General features: G+C 52.3%; 1 protein-coding gene across 1 annotated transcript; it reads right to left on the bottom strand.

Annotated features, from left to right (window-relative positions):
* Positions 1 to 2,290: 2,290 nt before the first annotated feature.
* ZNF217 (zinc finger protein 217) lies at positions 2,291 to 13,802 on the bottom strand (the record flags this gene model as incomplete). Its single annotated transcript, XM_080716812.1, has 4 exons — positions 2,291 to 2,400; positions 6,444 to 7,901; positions 8,437 to 8,553; positions 12,422 to 13,802. The coding sequence occupies 4 exons, from the start codon at positions 13,800 to 13,802 to the stop codon at positions 2,291 to 2,293; spliced, it is 3,066 nt and encodes a 1,021-aa protein (XP_080572938.1).
* Positions 13,803 to 25,885: the final 12,083 nt, after the last annotated feature.

Here is a 25,885-nt window from a genome sequence, read left to right as displayed (position 1 = left end):
TAAACCTAAACTGCACGTGTATGAGAAAAACACTGCTACTGCTCACACGACAGAAACGGAGGCAACCGAGACTGGAAGCCACTGCCCTCCCGGCCTCCTCGGGACCCAGGCCGTGCTGAGTCACTCGGCCCGCTCAGCCAAACGCCAGCACCCCAGGGCTGCCGAATACAAACTAAAATCCCCCACCTTCCGTTCCCTTTAGAGCTGCCTTCCCGTGTTTGCAATCCACCATTTTTATATACAAGTTTGGGCAAACACACCTCCCTCCAATTTTTTGTTCCAACAAAAATGATCGGCTTGATAGGAAACACAGCGGCCGCGTTCCGGGCCCCGGGGAGCCTCGGCCGGCCCAGCCCAGGCGCCCGGGGCGGCGGGTCTCCCGCACAGCCGCAGCCGGGCAGAGCTCAGACCCGCGCGTTTCCACACAGGGTCAACACTTCCGCTGACGATTTCGTCAAGAGAACAACAGATGGCAGAGGACTCAACATAATACAAACCACTGAGCATTTTTTTAAACATACATTTTAAATGAACAAACACAGAGCAGAGGTTGCTTCGTGTCGGGCTCCTTAGGAAGGCGGAGTCCACACACACTCCAACAAGCAGGTCTACAACTTCACTATTTACACTTTACCTGAGGTGCAAGCATCGTATACATTTCCCCCGTCCCACCCCCCACCCCAAATGATTCTTTTCAGCAGCGCTCAAGTATGCAAAAAATCCACTTTTTTTGGTCAATTCTAAAAAAAATATTATTTGGGGACAAAATAGAGATTTGCAGCCCCCATCTGTGTGCAGCCCACCGTTTCCGACTAGTTTTTATTGCTATTTGGTACAAAAGTTAACAGAACATCTTTACACGACTGTAGTGCTCCTCGTCCGCGCTTTAGGGGTCTATGTACAGTCTCAGCTTATTCAGGAGCTGTCACCATCCGCTTGCTCAGAGATGAACTAAAATCTAATTTCATGGAGAATACAAATTTATATCCAGGGCAAGACCTAGGGGAAGAGGATGAAAAGTGTGATTAAAATCGGACGCAGCTCAGAACATGAGTAAGATCCACGATCCCCTCTGCAACCCAAGTGTCCGAGGGCCAGACACACAGTTCTGTACCACTCAGGAGGGAGAAGCCCCAGGCCAGGAATCAGGACTCGGCGCCAGCCACAGTAACTGGGCAACGCGGACGCCACCTCTGTGAATCTCTCAAAGCGTACAGACGTCCAGCTGGGCATGCGGCCACGCCTGCAATCCCTGTACTTGGGAAGCTGAGACAGGAGGATCGCAGATTCAAGGACAGCCTCGGTGACTTTTGAAACTTTCATCAACCTAGAGAGACCCTGCTTCCAAATAAATAAAATCCAGCCGGGGTGTAGTTTGAAGGTAGAATGCCTTTGGGTTCAAAGACATAAAAGTCTATGGAATGGGCCAGAAATATTTAATAAAACGAACATGACTTAAAATAACTTCCCTACACAAAGGGGGGCATAAAACATTTTATAACTCCCCACTGATACTTGGGAGGCTGAGGCAGGAGGATGGCAGGTTTGAGGACAGTCTCAGCCATCTAGAAAGACCCTGATTCAAAACAAAAAAATGAAAAGGGCTGGGGGTGCAGCTTAGGAAAGAATACCTCTGGGCTCTATCCCAGCACCACAAAAAAAAAGAAAGAAAGAAAGAAAGAAAGAAAGAAAGAAAGAAAGAAAGAAAGAAAGAAAGAAAGAAAGAAAGAAAGAAAGAAAAAAGAAAAAAAGCCAAAAAAGTCCTAGTAAAACCCTTACAGAGACACTCCGCCCTCTGCCCAACAGTCAACAACTAACCTTTGTACCACTGCACTCCCTCTTGGGCCTTGGAAAGTCAGAGCCGGGCTGCTCGTGGCGGCCGGCAGAGGGCTCGGGAAGTGCGGGCACGCTCCCGCGCACACGGGCAGGGCCACCTGCTCTGCTCTAACTCTGCGGCCGGAGCGAGGGGGCCATAGGCACAGCAAACAAACGTGTCTGGCGGTGCTCAATAAAACTCACGAGGGGAGCAGGGCCAGTCTGCGGCTCCCCAGGCCCGTGAGCCCCACCCCGGGGCCGTGCGCTCGGTGCCAGGCCGGCTCCTCACCACCACCGACAGCAGGACCGGACCCCCCCAGACTGACTCGTGGAACACGCAAAAAGCCGAAAGCCAAACTAAACGTCATTTTATTTTGTTATATTGGACAAGCTGGACGGCTTTTTTTGTTAAGTAAACCAGTATATTATATTCAGTTACAACATAGGCTCACCTTTTTCCCCCAAAAATAGGAAATCAAGTTTTTTTATCATTTGGTCGATAGTGTGCATTCCCCATGAAGTTCTCATAGCTCCTCTTTTGAAGCATGCTGCTAGGTAAGTGTTGGTAGGACACAGGCCTTTTTCCTGATGAAAAAGAAAGTGTAGAAGGGCATTCAGAGTCGAGATGAGCAGCTGGGCAAGACGGGTAGTGTTACTAGAAGTCAACCTTGAAAACCGCTAACACTGGTAACAGGACCGCCTTATGTCACCGCACGTTTGCAGTGACAGCGCACTGCTTTCTGTTGTTCTGGGGGTTGGTGGAGGTGGTACTGGGGACTGAGCCCAAGGGCATCCTGCCTCTGAGCCACTGCGCCGACCCTTTTCATGGAAAGCAGGGTCTTGCTAAATTGTTCAGTCTCGCTAAGTTGCTGCGACTGCCCTCAAACCCGCGATCCTCCCGTCTCGGCCTCCCAAGGACTGGGATCACATACGCAGCCCAGTGAACTGTTTTTATGAGACCATTTCATTAGCACAGAATTTTGTTTAAGTCACTAAAATTATCTAATTTCTAGGCTGTCAACTGTGCAATTCTGAAAGCCATGAAAACATGCAATATATAACGTGTTACAGCTGTAAGCATCGTGAACCAAACCTGCAAAACGGGAGGGAGGAAGGCCCCACCTAAGAAAGGGGAGTCAGCGTGGCCCTGTCATCGCAAGGCCTGGGAGGCAGGCAGGAGCATTAGGGGTTCAAAGCCAGCCTCAGGACTCAACAAAGCCGGGCCTGGCAGCGCACACTTGTCATCCCAGCATCCAGGAGGCTGAGACAGGAGGATCAAGGTTCCCAGACAGCCTCAGCTACTCAGTGAGGCCCTTTGCAACTCAGTGAGACTCGGTTTCAATATACAGAATAAAAATAGGGCTTGGAGTCCGGCATGGTGGCACTTGTTTGTAATCCCAGCATTCTGGAGGCTGAGACAGGAAGATCATGGTTCAAGGACAACCTCAGCTACTTAGTGAGGCCCTCTGCAACTCAGGGATACCCGGTTTCAAAATAAAAAATTTTTTAAAAAAATAGGGCTGGGGGTGTAGCTTGGAGGTAGAATGTCTCTGGGTTCCACCCCAGCGCAAAAAAAAAAAAAAAAAAAAAAAAAAAAAAAAATTTAGTGAAGCCCTGTTTCAACTAAAAATTAAAATAGAACTAGGTGTAGCTCAGAGGTAGAATGCCTGAGTTCAATCCCCATTACCAAAAAAATCTGCCAGCTGGATGTGGTGGCCAAAGCTTGTAACCCAGCACTTGGGAGGCTGAGACAGGAGAATTAATTACAGGTTCAGGACCAGGCTCTGAAACTTAGCCAGACTGTGTGGGGGTTGAACTCAGAGGTAGAATGCTCCTGGGTCTAATTTCCAGTACTACAAAAAAATAAAAATAAAAAAGGATTTGACTTGCAACACAGGGTGAAATTTTGATGTGCATCCATTTTAAGGAGCCCGAGGGGAGAGGACACTTTTAAACAAAACTCAGCAAAAATGACTATTTCATCACAACTTTAATAAAGCCCACTGGACTGTGGAAAGCAACTGTCTTCTAATTTGCTCTCCCGACCAGACCAATGGGCACCAGGCTCCCCTTGATCGAGTCCCTCAACTCAAGCTAACACAGCTCAAAGTCTAAAGCGGCGCCCTGTCAGCCGCAGAGACCGGCGGAGAGGAGGCTCTGAGCCCAGTCACCGCTGCCCCCGGGCAGGCCCGGGACCTGCGAGCCTTCCTGCCCAGGTCTGTCCAGAGCCAGGACCCTGCCGGGGAGAGCCATTTCCAAGTGCAAACTCCAAAGGAATCTACAAGACTTAAAAATCTACACAGGAGAAAGTAAGACCATCTCTAAGATGTACTTAATAAAAAACACTAAACAGATAGTACAAGTCTAAAAGCCCTAGCTAACATCAAAACTGTTAAGAGTATAGTAATCGGGCTGGGGATGGTGGTGCACATTTGAAACCCCAGTCCTTGGGAGGCTGAGTAAGGAGGATGGCAGGCAGGTTCCTGGCCAGCCTCAACAACTTAGCAAGACCCTCTGCAATTTAGCGAGACCCTGTTTCAAGATTTAGAAAAAAAATTAAAAATGGGGCTGGAGTGTAGGCTCAGGGGTGGATGCCTCTGGGTTTGATGCTCAGTACCAAAAAAGGAAAGATTCACTTTGTAAAAAAAAAAAAAAAAAAAAAAAAAAAAAAAAATACTCAACAAGCTGGGCGTGGTGGCGCACGCTTGTAATCCCAGCATTCAGAAGGCTGAGACCAGAGGATCGCGGTTCGAGGACAGCCTCAGCTACTTAGTGAGGCCCTCTACAACTCAGTGAGACCCGGTTTCAAAATAAAGAATAAAAAATAGGGCAGGGGGTGTAGCTCGGAGGTCAAATGCCCCTGGGTTCCACCCCCAGACCCGCAAAAAAAAAAAAAAAAAAAAAAATACTCAACAGGTAGTGTGATTCTAAAGCCCCAACATCAAAACAGTTCCAGACTACAGTAACCAAGTGGGTGTGGTGGTGCACGCCTGTAATACCAGTACTTAGGAGGCTAGGACAGGAGGATCATAGGTTCAAGGACAGCCTCAGCAACTTAGTGAGGCTCTCAGCAACTTAGACATTGTTTCAAAAAAAAAAAAAAAAATCACCTAACCAGGCATGGTGGTGCACGCTTGTAATTCCAGCATTCCTGAGGGGAAGAATGGATCTCAGTTTGCTGACCGCCTTTGGCTACTTAGCGAGGCCCTTCGCAACTCAATGAGAACCTGTTTCAAAAATTTAAAAAACACTAAAAAATAGGGGTGGGGGTGTAGCTCAGAGGTACAATGCCCCTGGGTTTCATCCCTGGTACCACAAAGATAATAATAATAACCAAGCATGATGGTGCACAGACTTGTAATCCTAGTACTTGGGAGGCTAAGACAGGAGGGTCGGTTTGCGACCAGCCTCAGCTACTTAATGAAGCCCTTTGCAACTTAGTGAGACCTTGTTTTAAAAATAGGGATGAGGTTGTAACTCAGAGGTAGAATGCACCTGGGTTCAATCCTCAGTACAGGAAAAAAGAAAAAAAGGAATAAAAATAAAATAGGGCTGGGGTTGGAGGTATAACTTAGAAGATAGAAATGTCCCTGGGTTCAAGCCCCAGTGGCACGAAAATAAAATAAAATGAGATTCCAGCCAGCAGGTGCCGCACCTTCTCCTGACAGGTTAGGGGGCTCCGTGGAGTTACGGAGACCTCCCCACGTGCAGCGGCACACAGGCCTGCACGGAGTCTCCTCAGACTACAGTCCAATGGGACAGGAGACACGGAGGGAGGTGCCCTCAAATCCGTGGCAGCCCGAGACAGAGTGCGAGGAGAGACAACCGCCAGGCCACGGTGAGCTGGCCGGCCTGGCCAGCAGTAACCAGCAGCAAGAGAGGAGGAGGACTGGGGCTGGGAGCAGGCGCTCCGCCTCCGCGCCACACCCACAGCTCTACCTTTTTATTTATTTTTTATTTTATTTTATTTTTTTTTTTTTTTTTTTGCAGTACTGGGGATGGAACCCAGGAGCATTGCACCTACCAGCTATACACCCAGCCCTAATTTTAGTCTTTTTTTTGAAACAGGGTCTCATTAGTTGCAGAAGGCCTCCCTAAGTAGCTGAGGATGCCTGCAAACCGCGATCCTCCAGCCTGATCCAGGCCGCAAACCTGTGATCCTGTCTCAGCCGCCCAAGCACTGGGATGACAAGCGTGAGCCACCACACCGGCTTAGACCAGTTTTCACAGAAGCTCCCATGTAAAGAAAAATTAATGAAGCCGGGCGTGGTGGTGCAGGCCTGTCATCCCAGCATTCGGGAGGCAGAGACCAGAGGGTCGCGGTTCGTGGACAGCCTCAGCTACTTAGCGAGGCCCTTCGCAACTCAGTGAGACCCTGTTTCAAAAATATTAAGACTAAAAAATAGGACTGGGGGTGTAGCTCGGAAGCAGAATGTCCCTGGGTTCCATCCCCAGTACCAGAAAAAAAAAAGGAAAACTAATGAGAGAAATTATGCAGGCATGAGATCTGACCATGCACGGCCCGCCTCGGAGGACAAGCCAGGGCCACAGGTAAGAATACCCCGCCCTTCTAGCCCCTCGGGGACACATGGGCCAGCCATCGGTCCTCTCGGGCCCAAATGCAGTACCTGCAGGCACAGGGCCGGCTGCGGGGTGGCCAGGGGGCGCGCAGGCGTCCGGCGGGCTGGCACTGCTCCGGGGCTTCTGCACTGACAGCAGGCTTGGAAAGTCCACCTCACCAGGGCCCAGGAGCCTGGGCTTGGGCGGCAGCACGGGCGGCGGGCACACGCGGCCCTGGGGCAGCAGCGATGCGACGTTCCTGACGACGTGGTACTTGGGGACGTCGAGGGCCCTTCTGCCATTGGGCCCAGGCGGCTCCACGTCCAGGGTGAGCACGCTGGACTTGAGTCTTTTGGGAAGGGACTCACCGCACTCCGCGGCGGAGCTGCTGGCGCTCCGACTGCAGAAGCAGCCTCTCCCCTGCAGACTCCAGGGGCTGCCGTTCTTTGGGGCGTGGACGCAGCAGCCGCCATCACTGCTGCCGAGGGCGGGCTGCGCAGGCGCGGGGAGAGGCTTCACCTGGGGCTCCGGCCTCCGCGCTTTGTGATCCACAGCGGGAGGAGCGCTGGCTCTGGGGAACACCTCCGGCTGCTGTCTGGCGGCCCCGTGGCCCCCGACACCCTGCGGCGGCCTGTGCGACTTCAGGCTACTTGGGGCTAAAGTGCTGGCATCCGTGCCCACTGGCAGGGCTTTGCTGGGCCCCGGGGGGCCCTGCCGCACCCTCTCGGGGGGCAGAGCTTTGGGGAAAGCCAGCTTGGGCTTGGGTTTATGGGGCCTGACCAGCGGGGGCACGTCCTTCCCCAGCAGGGCGGGCGGGCAGCCGGTCCGTCTGCTCCTCAGTGAAGACGCGTTTCTACAGCCTTTGCTCACGTCGGGGTTGTACCTGTGCTCCAGTCTCTGGTGCACCACCAGAACCTCCGGGTAGAAGGTCCGGAAGGTACAGAACGGGCAGGTGATGCCGGGGATCAAGCTCTTGCTCAGCGAGATGGCCGGGCAGCTGTGGAGGGCTCCGCGGGATAAATTCAGAGGTTTCTCCTGACCATCCCCAGGGCTCCCCGGCTTCCTCTCCAGGACCAGGGCGCCGCCGTCCGCCTCTGGCGTGCAGGCCGGGCGAGCGGCCTGGGGCTCAGCTGCCGGTGTCTTCCAGGTGTCTGCGGGAGCCGGGCCGGGGCTTCTGTCAGCGCCGCCAGCTGCAGCTCTTCTGAAATCCTGAGTATCCTTGTGTGTCGCTGAGAGGACGGGGCTGCCCAGGACGCTCCGGAAGACAGCAGGCGTCTCCTTGGGCTGCTTCGCGGGCGGGCCGCCTCGGGCATCTCGGGCCCCATCAAACAGCCTCTTGAGGGCTGTGGTCTGCACGCGGTCGGCGCCAAGCAGGCCGTCCTCGGCCTCCTGGGCCCTGGCCTCGCTCTTGGCCTCAGCCGCCGTGTCCAGCTGCTTGTCCTTGTGATGCCGCTCCAAGTGGTACCGCAGAGACGTCTTCTGGGCTGCAGCATAGTCGCAGAATTCACATTTGTACGGCTTCTCACCTAAAACAAGAAACGCTTCTGCATTACATAAGTCCAGAGAAAGCATGGAAACAGCTTGGGAACGCCGAGGAGCCGGGGAGAGGAGCACGTGCCTGCAATACCCGCTAGGCTGCAGCCACGCTCTCGATTAACTCCGTCTCCATCATGGTCCCGTGGAAGCAACGCGCACACCACTCAGCTAAGAAAAGGGCCAGAGGGAGGCTGACCGCTGCCGGGCGTGTGCAGCCGGGTGGGTGAGATGAAGCCCAGGCCACACGCCCGGCACAGCCCAAGACCACGGGAGGGACCCCTCGAGTCATCCTAACTCACAGTTCTGGGGGAAGGTGGAGCATTCAAAAGCATTAGAGGTTTGGATAAGATCAAAGTCTGGGTAGAGCAGTCATAAATAAAGCAACTTTGAAAGGGAACAACTGTTCCAGTCACAGCGGTACCGAGAGCTGCGTGACGCCCGCTGGCCCCGCGCCGGCCCGCAGCCTGGCCCCGAGGCAGTGCTCTGCAGCAGAGTTCTAACACGCTTACAAACAAAGATCGTCACCTGTGTGCGTCCTGAGATGAATATTGAGGTAATAATTTGAACGGAAGAACTTCCCGCAGTAGCTGCACTCTCTGGAGGACGGGAGATGCTTCAGCCTGCCTCCGTCGTCGTTCTTATCTTAAAGCAGAGACAAAAAGTGCACGTAAGGAACAGCAGGGCACACCCTCGGTGCTCGATACGCACGCCTTTGGAAAGCAGGAAGGAGCTTCTGTGTCAGTGCTGGCGCAGGAGCAGAAAGGCGACAGACGCCGCCGCTAGGGCGGCTTGTTTGAGGCTCTGGACGTGTGCGCGTTTGCTTTCTGGATATGTCACGGTGCACTCTTACTTAGTGTGTTTGGTACCGAGGATTGAATGCAGGGGCACACCTATCTCCAAGCTACCTTACCAACCCTATTCTATGTTTTATTTTCAAACAGGGTCTCTCCAGGTTACTGAGTGCCTCCACATGCTGAGGCTGGCCTTCGGCCGCGATGCTCCTGTCTCAGCCTCCCGAGGACTGGGATGACAGGCACCACCAGCGCCCCGACTCTAGTGGACACAAGTAAAGATGTGCACGCTGACCTGCACGGGCAGCTTCCTCGTCTCTCCACGGGTTGCCAGTTGCTCTGGCTGACGCTGGAGGCGGACAAGCTTCCAGCCAGGACAACCAGCCTCTGCACAGTCAGCGGCTTAGGGACCAAGCCGGCCAAGCGCTCTGCCAGACACTGGAGACGGGCTCGTGTCCACATCAAGCACATGACCACTAGAGGGCAGCAAGCACCACCGCAAGGCGGCGGTGGAAAAGCAGGCCCTGGACCACCTCCGGAGGCCGCCCCAGCACTCAGGAGGCCGCCCCCCAGCACTCAGGAGGCCGTCCCCCCAGCACTCAGGAGGCCATCCCCCAGTACTCAGGAGGCCGTCCCCCCAGCACTTGGGAGGGGCAGAGCAGCATCCATCAAGTCCAAACCCACCCCTAAGGGACAGGCGCTACACTGGAATTTCCCTCTCTGCATCAGCATCAGGAAAGCATCTCTGCTGAGCCTGTGTCCACTGGGGCCTCTAAGAGTGGATGGTGAGGGTTCAACCACACCGCCATCCCACAGGCAACTACGCTATGGTTAAAAGTACAGATTGGAGAAGCCGGTTGGAAACACCTCCCAAGTGAGTATTTTAGTTCTACGTAAAGACTCCCTCTCGCAGATCCTATTTCATGCAGTATGAAGGGCAACTTCTGGCCGTCTCTGAGGCTCAGCGGATTAGGGCCTGGGGTGGAGGTGTGAGGGACAGCACCTGCTTAGCATGGACCCCGAGTTCCAGCCTCAGCACAGCAAAAATAGAAGAGCCTGCATGTTGCTGCACACCTGTAATCCCAGGACTTGGGAAGCTGAGACAAGAAGATCACAGGTTCGAGACCAGCCTCATCAACCTACAAGACTCTCATCAACCTACCTAGTGAGATCCCGTTTCAAAACAAAAAATAAAAAGGGCAAGCTGGACGTGGGGGTGCACCCTTGTAACCCGGGACTTGGGAGGCTGAGACAGGAAGATCACAGGTTCGTGGCCAGCCTCAGCAACTTAGTGAGGCCCCGTTTCAAAATAAAAAGTAAAATAAGGCCAGGCGTGGTGGCGCACGCTTGTAATCCCCGCATTTGGGAGGCAGAGACAGGAGGACAGCGCAGGTTCGAAGCCAGCCGCGCGCGCTGGCTTAGGAGACCCTGTTTCCAAATAAAAATGTAAAAATAGGTCTGGGAGTGTAGCCCGGAGGTAGAAGGGCTTCGAGGAACCCAGTACCACCCAAAAAGTAAATAAATAAAAAGTAAAATAAGTCTGGGACTGTGGCTCAGAGGTAGAATACCCGAGTTCAGTCCCAGCAGCACAATAAAAAAAAAAAAATCCGCAAAATGAAACAGGTCCTGGTGTCCTGTGCTACTGCTCCCTCCCCGCTCACAGCGCACTTGTGAGGGCAGCTGGTCCAGAGGGAGGGTCAGCAGGGAGGGTCAGGAGGGAGGGTCAGGCGCCACGAGCCCGCACCGCACCTTCTCCAGGGAGGTGCACCCACCTACAAGGCAGAGACAACCCTTGACCCAAAAAGGTACCAGGAAGACTTTCAAAATTAATCATTGACTTTGCTTTTTGACCTTCTTAAAAGTAAACCTAAAGAAAGCCAGGTTGATAGTACAGTAAGATAAACCTGGACTAGAAAGCCACATAATCACATCAATTTAGGCAAACCAATCTCCTAAATATAGAACACTCAGAACACCCCGCTTTCTTTCTTACAATCCCATCCAACTAGCTGGGCTGAGAGCGAGGTTTGCACACTGCTGAAACTGCCTGCTTCCAACGCTGTGTCAGGGCTTAGAGCAAGCTGCGTCATACCCAGAGTTATGAAATGGCCTTACTTTAAAACAAAGGAGGTGAACTTCTTGCCATCTACCTGGCTCCTGCATTTTAGTACCACTTTTGATCTTACAGAGTGTGTGTGTGTGTGTGTGTGTGTGTGTGTGTGTGTGTGTGAGAGAGAGAGAGAGAGAGAGAGAGAGAGAGAGAGAGAAGAGAAGAGAAGAGAAGAGAAGAGAAGAGAGATAGACAGATATATCAGGGATGGAACCCAGGGGCATTCTAGGCCAAGCTACATTCTCAGTCCTATTTTGTATCCTTTACTTTGAAACAGGGTCTCACTAGTTGAGGAGAGCCTCATTAAGTGAGGCTGGCAGCAGACCTGCAATCCTCCTGTCTCAGCCTCCCAAGTACTGAGATTACAAGCACGTGCCACCACGCCCGGCTTTACAGCGTGCTTATTAAAGGAGCTGAACTTGGTACATAGAGGCTGCGGGAACTATCCTTGGGAGGGAGAAGATGAGTGAGGGCCAATGAACCAATTCTGCAAACAGGGAACTGGGCAAAGACATGCTGAGCAAGGCACATCGGCACCAGGAGGCAGAGTGGAACCAGACCCGGCGCAGCAGGGTCCTGGGGCTCCAGCGACCAGCCTCCCCCTCCATGACCCGCCCAGGCTTCCCACACCACCTGCTGCGCCACCCCGCGGACCCTCCCTCAGCCAATGGGAGCCTGTCCACAGTCTTGTCTATGATGTCATTAAGACACCTCAGTGTTTTCTAGACTTCTGGAAACTAAAGATGTGCAGGATGGTAGGTGCTGGGTTTCCTGAGTCCCAGGAAGTACATCATCAAATGTCTGCTATGAGCTGGGCGTGGTGGCGCACGCTTGTAATCTGTACTTAGAAGGCGGAGACGAGGAGGATCGCAGGGATGAGGTCAGCCTCAACAAGCAGTGAGACTCATCAACCTAGCGGCGCCGTTTCAAAATAAAGAATAAAAAAGTAGGGCTGGAGGTGTAAGTCAGAGGTAGAACTCCCTGGGTTCAATCCCCAGTACCAAATAAACACATACATGTCTACAGCATTACGTGTGTGCATCCTGGCCCGCGGTCCCCGGGTCTCCTTTGGTCACTGAGCTACCTATGGATGGACACTCGCCTGGCAGGCGTAAAATGGGGACCAAGAAACACGCCTCCCAGTCGCCCGCCGAGTGGCGCTCCTGCTCTAGAGCTGGGAATTCCTTCCAGCACCTCCTGTGTGCGCTGGAACCCACTAAAAGTTGATGTGTGCAAACTGGCGTGTGGCTTGGCTTACAGGTCGGGCCTGTGGCAACGGCCAAGGCGCCCCGTCCCCAGGCCACCCACATGCTGGGCTGGATGACTCTCTGACGTGGGGCTGTCCTGGGTCCTGCTGGCCACCTCGGCACCCCGCCGGCACCCCGGATAGCAGCGCACAACCCTCAGCTGTGACAACCAGCTGCCTCCAGATATTGCCGGTGCCTCCTGGGGCGAGAGCGCCGGGCTCAGAACCAGGGGCGCTCCCGCACGCTCCGCTCACCGTGGTCACCGGAATGGGGAAAGGCAGCGAGACTCCAGCAGGCAGAGATCATCGAGCTGAGCCTGGCCCTGCCCGCCCCAGCCAGGGCCCCGGCCCAGGGCCACTCACCCAGATGCAGCCCCTCAGGGAGCCCGTCCTCAGAGCCATCCTCGGAGCCGCCTTCTCCGCGGTCCACAGCCCCGCCGTCGTCCAGGGGGGCAGCGAGGTCTGGGGAGCACGTCCCGGGCTGCCTCCCGTCGCTGGGCATGGTGGGCGACTCCGCGTCCGCCCGCCGGTCCCTCTTGTGCACGCGCGAGTGGAGGACCAGCTGGTGGTAGGTCCTGAAGGCCTTGCCGCACTCGGAGCAGTGCGTGGGCTTCTCCTTGCTGCCACCCGCCTTGGGGTCCCCGTCCACCGAGGACGCCTCGCCGTTGGCGTGTCTGGACTTCTCTCTGTCCTGGGGGAGGCCCGCACAGCTGCCTCTGTTGCTTCTGGACTTCGCGGAGCCCTCCGCCTTACTCCCAGGCCAAAGGTCTCCGAGCTCTTCCTTCTCGGAACCCGAGTCATCGTTGTCGGTGCTGCCCTCCTGCCCCGACTCCTTCACTTCTTCCTGGGCGGTGGCGACCTTCCCCTTGGTGGCCAGCTGCCACGCCTGGTAGGTGGTGAACGGGTCCAGCTGAGGGATGCATTTCACGGGCTGCTTCCCCAGCTCCGGGTGCGAGGCGGGTCTCAAGTTTAAAAGCTGCAGGAACTCTTCCCGGGGCGAGGCCGCGCCCTCGTCGGCCCGCTCGCCGCCGGCACCCGGAGTGGTCTCTTTGGTGTGCACCTTGCTGTGTTCCATCAGAGTCTCTTTACTTGGAAATAGGAAGCCACAGACCATGCAGATCTTGTACGGAGAGGAGACGCCCCCCGCCACGTGCACCTGCACCACCTCGTTGATGGTGGCCGGGCTCTCCGGGCCCGGCTGCAGCCGGTTCTTGGCGCCCGACTTGCCGTTGTGCGTCCGCATGTGGTTTTTGAGGAACCACGGCTCCCTGAACCTCCTCCCGCACAGGCCGCAGCCATAGGTGAAGGAGTCCTTGTGCTTCTTCATGTGGGTCTCGACGTCGAAGGCCACGCGGAACGCCTGCCCACACACCTCGCAGCTGAACCCCTCGCCGTCTCTGGCGCTCTCGCCCGCGGGCTGCTCGGGGTGCACCTGGCCCTTGTCGAGGGGGCTGAGGTACTCGGCCTCCACGCGCAGGACGGCGGGCTCGCAGAGCGTGGGCCGGTGCTGCAGCAGCACGTGTGCGCTGAGCTCCTCCGCGTGCGCGAAGGCCTGGCTGCAGAACATGCAGTCCAGCGGCGTGTGGCCGTCCGCCTGGACGAAGCTCTTCTCCTGCGGAGCTCTGAACGGGGCGGCGGCGGGCCCTCTGATGGACAGGGGGTCGTCCAGCCCCCCCTGGGCGCCCAGGGCGCTGCCGAGGGCGTCCGGCCCGTCCATGTACACGAGGAGGGACTGAGTCGGCATGGCCTGGCGAGTTTCTGAGTTGGAGTAAGGCCACTTCTAAGACGTGTCCCTTGCACCAGCAGCAGCGAGGGCGAAGACTTGACTGGCGAGTTCAAGGGAGCGTGTGCTCCAGGCTCCCTATCTTGAGAAGCTTGCGGGGCCTGGTGATGGATGCTGTCTGCGGGGCCAGGATTAAAGGTCAATCAACACGAGGCACAAGTTCTCTCGGTCTCCATTGAGTGAGCGGCGCAGCGGCACAGGACGTCAACCCCAGCAGCCTGGAGGCCGGGGCTCCCAAGACCTGGAGGAGGAACAGAGACAGTCAGCCTCAAGAGAGCTGCGCGGCGCCCCGGGACCCGCCATGCGCCCACCTGCTCACCTGCGACCCACACGCACCCTGCTGAACGCCAAATAAACCATTAGCATTTTCTCCACTGGGCACACTTACTAAATGAGAACTTAGCCGGGCGTGGTGGCGCACGCTTTTAATCCCCAGCATTCAGGAGGCTGAGACAAGAGGATCGCGGGTTCACAGCCTCAGCTCCTTAGTGAGGCCTTGTTTCAAAATTAAGAATAAAAAACAGGGCTGGGAGTATGGCTTAGAGGTAGAGTGTCCTTGGGTTCAACCACAAGTTCCACAAAAATAAAAATAAATGAAAAGGGTTTAAGAGGGAGGAGCCCAAAGGCAGAATGCCCCTGGGTTCAAGCTCCAGTGCCCAAAACAGGACAGAAATTGTTCAATTCAGCTGAACACATTTTTTGGCCTCTTTTCCCTGCAATACCAGAGTGTGAACCCAGGGGCGCTCTACCACACCCCTGTCCCTCTTTATTTTGAAACAGGGTCTGGCCTCACCAGAGATTCTGCTGCCTCAGCCTCCCAATTACTGGGATCTCAAGGGAACACCCCCACGCCCGGCTGGATCCATCTTAAGTGCCACTAAAATACACACATGAACCCTATACATAGCTTCCACAAACCTAGAGCTGTGAAAAGATGACAAAATAAAACAGCTTCACAAAAAACCTTACAATCCAGTGCTCAAAACTGCTTTATACACAAACAAACCAGGTGAAGAAACGTAAACGCACAGAAGCGCTTGAAGAGCACACGGAGCCAAGTGGAGGGCACCAGCGGCGCCTCCCCGGAAACCCTCACGCCCAGAGGCAGGGCCCCTCAGCGCGAGCTCGCCCCAGCCGAGGGACATCTAGGTCCCTGGATGTCCAGATCCCAGGCCGCTTTTAACACCCCCCGTCTTCGCCAAGCATCAGGTGGGCCCCGGTCCACAACACGTGGCACACACTGACCCAAAGCCACTTACTGGGTGAACAGTTTACCAAAAGGCCCGCACGCCGGCTTCAACGGGCTCAGGCCCTCGGCAGCAAAGGATCCCGGAGGCTTTTTAACCCAGCGTTCACACTGCGCACTGGCCAGGTGGAAAGGGGCTGCTTCCCTACGCTCTGCGGACTCTTGTGCGGAGGCTAATTTTTACTCCTGGAGATTTAACCTCTAAAGCCAGTACCATCCACCTTCATGGTACACTGAGAACTTGGGCTTAAATAGTCCCAGCGTCTTAAATCTTATGTAGGTTAATTCTACCCAAGAAAACAAAAAGACGTGCAAACTGCCCCTCCACAGTGGAAGGAAAAAGCAAAGGGCAGCGCCTGCGGGCGCAGGGCAGGCCTCGCGCACAGGACCACCCCGCTTCTGGTCAACTACCACTTCAACCGTGAGCTTTCCTACGTAAGGGTGCAGGCCACAGGTCAGGGTACAGAAAGACCACTGCGTCTGTCAAGTTTCTGTCTTGTTGCACTGAAGCATAAGCGGGCGGCCTGTGTGACGTCACAGAGCACTCCAGCGGGGTTCTGGCGCCTCCCACTCTGCACAAGGCTGAGGGTGCCGGAGCAGCGCCAGGGCTCCTCCAGGCAGTACTCAGGGCGTGTGCTTCTGGAGACAGACCGCACTCAAGATTATCTATCTATCGGTGGCTCTGGATCAAAATGCTACGTGGAAACCGATAACTCAGGCTTCTATGCAGCCAGTCATTCATGCAACAGATATTCACTGAGCGCCAACGTCCTGGCCATATTTTAAATGAAGCCCTGAAGAATTCTAGAAAAGCAGTTATCACGCCCGGAAAACACCGCTCATGGCCAACACCTAAGGAGAAGATGGAGAGACAATTGAATGACTTCTACAGGAAGCCACAAGTGCATCTCAACTGGAATAAAGATTCTCATTTAGTTTAGGCCCTGTCAACTTCTAAGTGCTAAAATACCCTCTAAAAAGAAATGATGGCGAACGCTTGTAATCCTCGGGAGCCGGAAACAAGAGGACTGAAGGTTTGCGCCCAGCCTCAGCTTCTCAGTAAGCTCTTAACTCAGTGAGACCCTGCTTCAAAATAAAGAAAGAAAAATAAATAGGGCTGGGGGTGAAGATTGGAGGTAGATGCCCCTGGGTCAATCCACAGCACCACCAAAAAAAAAAAAAAAAGACAACAGCAGCCGAGGATGGTCCTGTGAAAGGAGGGTCCCAGGCTCGAGGCCAGCCTGAGCAACCTAGCGAGACCCTGTTTAAAAATTAAAAAAGATGAAGCTGGGCATGTGGCGCACGCTTGTAATCCCAACATGCGGGAGGCTGACGGTTCGAGGACAGCCTCAGCTACTTAGTGAGGCCCTTTGCAATTCAGTGAGATCCTGTTTCAAAATAAAGAATAAAAAACAGAGCTGGGGGTGTAGCTCAGAGGTGGAATGCCCCTGGGTTCCATCCCCAGCACCGCAAAATATTAATTAAAAATAAGTAATTTTTTAAAATTTTTATTCTTTATTTGGAAACAGGGCTCACTGAGTTGCAAGGGGCCGCACTAAGTAGCTAAGGCTGGCCGCGACCTGCCATCCTCTGTCTCCACCTCCCGAAGAGTATGAAAAAAAAATGGCTGGGAATGTAGTTGAGGGGTGGACTGCCCCTGGGCTCACCCACGGACATCAGCCGCACTCGGGAGGATGCGGGTAAACATCTGCTATCGCCCTCATCCGGGAACCGCAGAACCCCGCTCCTGGAGACAGGCTGGACCTCAGAAAGGAGGCCCCAGTCCTCCTCTTCAATCCCGGGTACTGAACCCAGGGTGGCTCTGCCCTTGAGCCACACCCCTCAAGCACCCCGTTTGTCTCCTTTTAAATTTTGAGATGGGGTCTTCCTCAATGGCCTGGGCTGGCCTTGAACCAGGGCTCTGTCTGTCCTGAGCTCACCTCAGGAGAAGCGCCCAGGGCATGGCGGGCCTGGGAGACCCCGTGAAGTGCAACACCTCCTCAGAGAAGCTTCCAGAGCTCCAGAAGAGCCAACACCGCCCCCGAGGACGGAGGCCTGACCTGAGGCTCGCTCCCGGCCTGCCAAGCACACCCTGCCGCTCAAGACTCCTTCCTCCAAAACCTGTGTCCACATCGAAATCACCCTGCTGGGAAATAACGCAACTTTAAATCAAAAGCAAACTGAGCCGGGTGTGGTGGCGCTCACTTGTAAGCCCAGCATTTGGGAGGCTGAGACAGTGAGGCCCTCTGCAACTCAGTGAAACCCAAAAAAGAATAAAGAATAAAGAGGGCAGGGGGTGTAGCTCGGAGGTCAAATGTCCCTGGGTTCCATCCCTAGACCCGCAAAAAAAAAACAAAGCAAAGACTGTCTGGCATGGTGGCACACCACACAGTCCTAGTTGGGCGCTGAGCAGGAGCACAGGTTCAAAGTCAGCCTCTGCAACTTAGTGAAGCTCTCCGCAACTTAGGGAGACCCTGCTTCAAACTAAGAAAAGAAAGGGGGGGCTGAGGTATAGCTTGGAGGTAGAATGCCCCTGGGTTCTATCCACAGTACCACAAAAATAAACACATAAAAAGGGCTGGGGGGTACCTCACTATGAAACCAGCCTGTGTGCACGCTTGCTTCAGTCTTTCCCCACCACCACCTTCGTAGCATCCTGAGGACAGAGACCTCGCTGGCTTGTGCTCTCCTGGCTGGGCCTAGCGAGTCACTGAGGGGCACGGGAATGGGTGGGCACCACCCACCAGGTGCCCGCAGAACGACCTGGTACGGGCGCGTTCATCAACACGCCTGCGCGGCTATCCATGACTGCCACGGAGTGAGCACTCTCTGCAGTGTCAAGACTATGGTCATCACGAGAAGGAGCTGCACTCAACCCATCTAAACGGAGAAGCTGACCGGCACGGGCAGCCGCGCATCGGGGCTGGGGAGCTGCAGCGGCTAACGCCGGCCTGGGCTGCTGGGCTCAGCTCTGGTCGCTACAGGAAAAACTATCTGCATCACCTGCTCTTAAACCCTCCCTCTGGCCCAGTACTTGAGAGGCTGAGACAAGAGGAATCCAAGTTCGAGGACAGCCTCAACCTAGTGATACCCTGTTTCAATATAAAAATAGAATAGGGCTGGGGGTGTTGCTCAGAGGCAGAATGCTCTGGGTTCAATCCCTAGCTCCACACACAAAAGAAATAAAAAATAGAGCCGGCCATGGTAGTGGCACGCTTGTAATTCCAATACTTGAGAGGCTGAGGCAGGAGGATCGCAGGTTCAAAGCCAGCCTCAGCAACTTAGTCTCTCAGCAACTTGGTGAGACCGTTTCCAGATAAGAAATAAAATCAGGTTGGGTGTAACTTGGAGGTAGAATGCCTCTGTGTTCAATCTCCAGTACCAATAAGTAAATTAAATAAATAAATAACACCCCCCCCCCTTGACACACCAAAACAAATGTGCTGGGTATACTCCAGAAACCTGCTAGCAAAAGCTCCCTGCTCTTCACTTAGAAGCTCCGAAACTTGCCGGGCGTGGTGGTGCACGCTTGCAATCCCAGGGCTTAGAAGGCTGAGACAGAAGGATGGCACAGGTTTGAAGCCAGCCTCAGCTCCTTAGTGAGGCACTCAGCAACTTATTCCAAATAAAATATAAAATAGGTCCGGGGTGTAGCCCGGAGGTAGAAAGCCTCTGGGTTCTATAACCAGTATCACAAAAAAAAAAACAAAAAACCACTACAAAACTTGCCTGGGGGTGGGGAGGCACCCACCTGCTATCCTCAGACTGGAGAAACTGAGCCAAGAAGAACCCAGGTTCAAGGCCAGTCTCAGCAACTTAGCTAGATCCTATTTCAAGTTAAAAAATAAGCCTGGCGTGGGGGCGCAAGGTAGAAATCCCAGCATTCAGGAGGCTGAGACCGAAGGATCGAGGTTCGCAGACAGCCTCAGTTACTTAGTGAGGCCCTCTGCAACTCAGTGAGACCCTGTTTCAAAATAAAAAATACAAGCCGGGCATGGTGGCGCACACTTGTAATCCCCGCGCTTGGGAGGCTGAGACAGGAGGACCGTGCAGGTTTGAAGCCAACCTCAGCTACTTAGTGAGGCTCTCAGCAACTTAGTGAGACCCTGTTTCCAAATAAAATATAAAATGGGTCTGGGAGTATAGCCCAGAAGTAGAAAGCCTCTGGGTTCCACCCCCAGTACCACAAAAAAATAAAAATACAAAATACAAAATAGGGCAGGGGGTGTAGCTTGGAGGTCAAATGCCCCTGGGTCACATCCCTAGACCCACAAAAAGAAAGAAAGAAAGAAAGAAAGAAAGAAAGAAAGAAAGAAAGAAAGAAAGAAAGAAAGAAAGACCGGGCTGATGCCTTAGTCTGCAGAAACGTGCACATTCTGAACACAAGAAGCTTATAAAAAGAACTTTAAACCGGGCAATCCCAGCACTTGGGAGGCCGAGACAGGAGGCCTACAGGTAGGTCTGAGGCAGCCAGCCTCAGCTACTTAGTGAGGCACCCACTCCACAACTGAGTGAGACCGTTTCAAAAAGAAAAAATAGGGCTAGGGATATACACTGAAGGTAGAATGTCCCTGGGTTCCACTCCCAGGACTGCCAATAAAAGGTATTTTACAAAGCATCTTTTCATGGTTTTAAAAGGTTTTAAAATCTTTGTCCTTGCTGGGCGTGGTGGCAAACACTTGTAATCCCAGCATTTGGGAGGCTGAGACCAGAGGGTCACGGTTCATGGACAGCCTCAGCTACTTAGCGAGGCCCTCTGCAACTCAGTGAGACCCTGTTTCAAAATAAAGAATAAAAAACAGGGCAGGGGGTATAGCTCAGAGGTTGAATGCCCCTGGGTTCCATCCTCAGACCCGCAAAAAAAAAATAAATAAAATAAAAATCTTTGTCCAGGGAAACAACAGAACTTTTTGGGGTTTTTTATTGTTGTTCTGTTTTGGTTTTGGTGAAACTAGGGATAGAACCCTAGGGCATTTCTGCCTCCAAGCTACACCCCAGCCCTATTTTTTATTCTTTATTTTTTGAAATAGGGTCTTACCAAGTTACAAAGGGCCTCAACTAAGTAGCTGAGGCTGACTGGGGATCCTCCTGTCTCAGCCTCCCAAATGCTGGGATTACGTGTACCACCACGCCCCGCTGAAACAACAGAGCTTAACCTTTAGCCCTTTGCCCCAAGGTACCTGAGACAAGTGCTTATCCAATGCAATAATACAGTTTAAAAGAATACTAGGGTTGAGACTATACTGTGGTTACTTAAGTATACTTAACACATCACATAAGCTTAGAAATTCATTAAGAAGCATTCTGCCTCAGCTGCCTAGAACATCTGCCATTCTTTTGCCACTGAGACTGATCTGTGACTGGAACCACCATGAACTCCACTACTACCTGTATTTTGGGGGGGTTGGGGTTTTTTTGGTTTTTTTTTTGTTTTTTGTTTTTTTGGTGGTACTGGGTGAAACCCAGGGCTTTCTACCTCCGGTCTACACTACCAGACCTATTTTATATTTTATTTGGAAACAGGGTCTCACTAAGTAGCTGAGGCTGGCTTAGAACCCATGCGATCCTCCTGTCTCAGCCTCCCAAGCGCAGGGATTCCAAGCATGCGCCACCACGCCCGGCAACATACCTGTAGATCTTTAAATGAGCACATTCTGCGAGGTTCATACAATTAAGCAAACGCACAGCAGCAGCGTGGGGGCCAACAGCAGGCCTGCCTCGCCGCCCCGTTCAGGGAGGCGCAAGGTCGTCTAAGTCCTTAATAACTGTAAAAAAACACATAAAAATCCTACTGTCCTCCAGGTTAGGAAGTGGCCAAATAGGTGACTGTAAAGGTATCCTACTGGCAGGCATGGCGGCGCACACCTGCAACCCCAGGACCTGGGGGCCGAGAAAGGAGTGGTGCAGGTTTGAGGCCAGCCTCAGCAACCTAGCGAGACCCTGTTTCAAAACAAAAAATTAAAAAAGTACTGGGCATAGTTCAGAGGCAAAACTGGGTCCAAACTTTAGTACCAGGGGAAAAAAAAAATCTATTAAACTGCTGCTCTAGCCAATTCTTTTGCACCCTTTAAAACTACAAATTTATCTCCAAATTCTACACAGGAAGCTGCAAGTCTTCCTCTACGGTTTACACACGCTATTTTTCTTAACCCGACAAAAGGAGAAAAATACATAGTAGTCTACAACAGCAATCAAAACCTGAAAACCCTTCAGCACTACTTAAGGGGATGGCCCAGGCTGCACGTGCGCGCTAAGCGCCCAGCCGAGCTCCCTGCACACGCTGCAGCGAGGCGCTCTCAGCTAAGAGGAGGACGGAGTAAAGTGTTTCGAGTTTAAATTCAGCACTGAAGCCCAGGTTATCACAGGCAGGAGACTCCTCGGAGGCTACCCCAGAGGCAAAGCTTGGGAAGACCCACAGACGCGCGCCCTCTCCTTTTTTCTTTTATTATATATAACTGCTGCGTTCTGAATTGCATGAGATCAAATTGCTATAAAATATGCTTGAACATCATAATTAGAAACTCCCCCATTTGTCTCAAATTATTTAAGGTGTGCTAAAGAGACTTTAATAAGAACTCCAAGTCCTACGTCATAGTTTTAGTTTCAATATTATCAATAGTAACGGGTACTTTGCTCTGGAAGCTGGTTCCTCACACTTCCATCTTGATCTGAGAAAGAGAGCTGTAAGAAGTGTTCATTTTGAAGACTGATACCCACCGCTAGCAACTGACTTTCTACTACTTCTTGTGAAAAGATTTGATGGGCCTAACAGCAACCAAGGGGGAAGCTGAGCAAATGTAAACAAACTCTCCACTCTCAACTCTACAAAGAACACACTGGGCATGTGTTTGTGTACATGTACACATATACACAAGTGTCTAGGCCCACCCTGCACCCGACACTACATACAACACCGCTCTTTTCAAAAGGCCCGATGAGGAATGTCCAATCAGAGCCAGTTTTACTAATGGAAACGCCCGTAAGCCCTGATCTCTTTCTTTGACTTTGAGTATCTCCATTCCGATCTTTTGTAGAATATGCAATAAAATCGTACATCTGGCTCTTTCAAGCCACCTTTCCAAATTCAGAAGAAAACATCTCCTTTAAATAATTAAATGAATGTATATAATAAACTAAAAAGTGATGAGACATCCACTGATTACTACCACCGCCAGCCCTAAAAAAAAAAAAAAAAAAAAAAAAACTTCTGGTATAACTAAATTTTTAAGTTATCCTGATTTGGTACAAGAGGTAGAAAAGGTTAAGAAAGGGAGAAAAGTAAAAAGTATTTCTCCTAATGGTGAATAAAGAACAAAACCTAGCTGGAGCCTACAATTCCAGTCCATTTAATTACATCTTACATTTGAAAGGTTTGCAGACTAGAACATAATAAACACCAATACAGGAGAACAGGACCCAAACCCCTTAAAGCCGAGCCCGCCTCCAGGACAATGTGGGTCAGAGACCGGGAGAGCCTAAGAGGGAGACAGAGGAAACCGAGTTCACTCCCATACAGCTTACTGAGCTGTCTTTTCAGATTTAGTAATTTTATTTCTCAACTTTATCATACAATTACCAAACTGGCCCCAAAGTTCCAGTAACTCAAGTTCTGTTGATACCCTGGGCAGGAAGTAATGGGGATGTTTAGGACAGTCGGTCAACAAATGCCCAAATGTAAAGCCGTTTAACGAGCATTCCCAAATTAGATGGAAAAGGGTAATCTGCGCTGGCAGCTGGCTGACAGGGGCTTCCCCCTGTTTACTTGGAAGAGAGGCCCGGGTAAGAGCTGAGCTTCACGGGGAGCCCGGGGTAGGAAGCCATCGCCCCTCCACTTCCTTAAAGCCCGATTTCTATCGGCCCTCATGGTCTCAACTCAAAAACCTTTGCCCCAAATACCACTGCAAATTTGCCCCAACTCTATTCCGGCCTGGAGAACAGTAATCCAGATCACCTTACTGTGAAAAGCCAGCATTTCAGAAAAGTTTTTATACTGCCCCCCCACGGGGCCATTGCCATCTATTCAATAATCAGGCTTCCCACACCCACACTGAAGACATTTCCTGCTGTCTTTGTGTAATCCACTCCCTCACGTGCTTTTAAACTAGTTAACACCCTTCCCCCCCAAAATCTGGAGCTGAGGTGTGGATCTAAGACTCCTCCACTGGCACAAATTTAATTTACAGGCTGTAACTAAACCTTCACTGTAAAGCTTAAGAATATTTAATGGCTGGGACCCCTTTAGTTCCCTTCTGATGGCTGTTCTATACGTTCCTCCGAGGTTTTTATTTTTTAATACTCAGTAATTTCAAAACTCTCCCATACCTTCCGGTTGTAATAACTTAATTCCAATTGTATTCAGTTAACCTGAAATCTCATTACATCTATTTTCATCTCCCGGGCTCCTGGCCAGTGTATAAATTTTTCATTCCTCCTTGTAACCGTAATGCTTGGAAACATCGCTGCTGTCCTCACCTTCCCAATTTATTTATCAAACACGCTGCTTCGGGGGTCACACTGAGATGGGAATCAGGAGAGGAACCACTTAGCAAACCCGACCCAGCAACCTCGAAACCCTCAACACACGGGCACACCGGCAGGCAGGAGCTGATCTATCGATACTCAATTTTTTTTTTTGGGGGGGGGAGACAAATAGAAACAAAGCTTCATATAAAACCTTTTTAAAATCCTAATCTCTTTTCAGAAACAAAACAAAACTTCACATGGCACATTAGGAAGTCCTAGTCACTTATTTTTTCAGAAGAGTCGATCCTATTTTCAAGAAGCTTTTAGGCAGTCAAGGGTCATTAAAACTACTCAGAAGTTCTTACCAACCAATATCACGTCAGTGACAACTGGGAGAGAAAGAGGACCTTGGTAAAGCCCGTCTTTGGGGACCCCCCCCAATCAAGCACCTCAGAAGGAGCACTCCGGGTTGGGAAATGGCAGCCCTGCTGCGGCAGAAACATACCATTTCGTAATAAATGTGCAAAGAGAAAAAAGTGATTAGCCTTTATCTGCAATGAGGAGATAGACGAAGGGCCAGGCCATTGTATCCCTTAATTATTTCAGCAGTTTGTAAGTGACTTGGTAATTAAGTCTTATTTTCAGATCTCCTCTCAAACAAGCCCACTGGAAGGGGATAAAGGGTTCCCATTCCTCCCTCAAGTTTCACTGCCAAAAATGGAGGATTACAAGAAAATGCAAATCCTCCCCACCCTAGAGAAAGGGAGCCAAAGTCAAACTTCTGCCCCCCTACCACCTGGGGGGGGAGCGATAATCAAAATAGATTCTTCAGGGTAAAGGGGGGAAATTTCTTCTAAAAGTTTTTTTCTAAGTGGCATCTTACTTCCTTTTTTGAAGTAAGAAGTGAAAGGGAATTGTATGAACTCAAGACGATTCTAAACTTCGTTCTCACACGTTATTAAAAAAAAAAAAAACAGCAAAGGTCAAACTGCAAAGCGGTAGGAAGGTATCCTGAAGATAAAAGGACTGAAAGAAGTCAGCCACTGAAGAAAAGCCCGTGCCCTTCACCAAGAAGTCATCAGCTCCTACTTCCTCCTCCTGTATGCAAATAGCCACCAGTCTAAAGACTAGCAATCCTCCTCACACCAAGGAAAATCTCAACCAACCAGATTGCTAACCCGATCCTAACGCGAATAAGTTAGAGCTCTCGTCGTGTAACTACTGAGGACGGGTTTTAAGGGAGTCCCTGCCTCTTGCGTGTAGCACCTATAACAGATGTAAAATTAGCAGCCATGGCGGGAGGAGGGGTTCGACTAAAACATCACGACTTAAAAGACAAAACCCCAAACCCTCCAACGGCCTCCAGAACCCCGAAGAAAACAGTATCTTAAGTAAACATGCCTTCTCAGAAGGAAAAAGCCATCCACCGTTTAAGGACACACCTTGAAGTTCTTAGCACACATTAACTCAGCAAGCACAAACTAGTGGTTTGACTGTTATATATATATTTTTTTTTCTTTTTTTTTTTTTTTTTTTAGGCAAAGAGCAATTAGCTTATGACGCTGCACTTGACACTCCGGACACATAAAGCTTTTTCAGAAACGCAATCTATGACTCACCGTCAAAGTATTCTAAAATCTAGCATTTTGAGGCTCGTCTGATACCCAAGGCGGCCCGTCCACTTCTGGGGAAGTGCAGTGAGGGCTGAGAACGGACTTCCTGACAAAGGGCAGGGCAGGCCCGGACCCCGCTGGACGCCAGGCCCAGGCCGCAGCTGCGGGCCGGCCCCGCCTGGGTTGAGCCCATTAATCTCGGGTCAAGTCGGAGATTGAACCGACTCGAAAGCCAGGAGACATCATTGAATCAACCTGAACTAAATCGGTCCTAGGCTTCGTCCAACACAGCTTCCTGGTTCTCCAGCGAGGAAACTCCACGGGTGGTGGGCACCCTCGGCGGTCAAGAACGCACCGCCCCCGAAAGGGTGGCCCGGGGACCCCTGCGACCGCCCCTTCCCTGGTCAGTGTGGAGGAATGCCCGGGGCTTCGGCCCAGGCTGATTCAGAAAGATAAACCGAGGCTCCAGGAATTTCAAAGTCAAACAGCCCCAACTCTAAGCCTGGACCCGGCTACCCTTTCCTGGAGGGAGGGGCGGAGGGCTGTAAAGGGGGCCCCAGGGTGAGCAGGCCGCGGGGCTGGGTCCCGAGGGGCCGCGGGGGGGCTTCCCTATCCCAGTAACCGAACCCCGGGGGCTCCCCGCCCCCACCGCCCCACCCGCCCCGGAACGCGGCTTCCCGGCGGGGGCGGCCCCATCCCCAAGAGGGGGTCCCGGGACCCCG

This window comes from Muscardinus avellanarius, assembly GCF_963383645.1.
Source record: "Muscardinus avellanarius genome assembly, chromosome: 19".
In the NCBI taxonomy this organism is placed as follows: Eukaryota; Metazoa; Chordata; class Mammalia; order Rodentia; family Gliridae; genus Muscardinus; species Muscardinus avellanarius.
The sequence above is the reverse complement of the archived record's forward strand: the minus strand, read 5'-3'. Positions and strand labels throughout refer to the sequence as shown.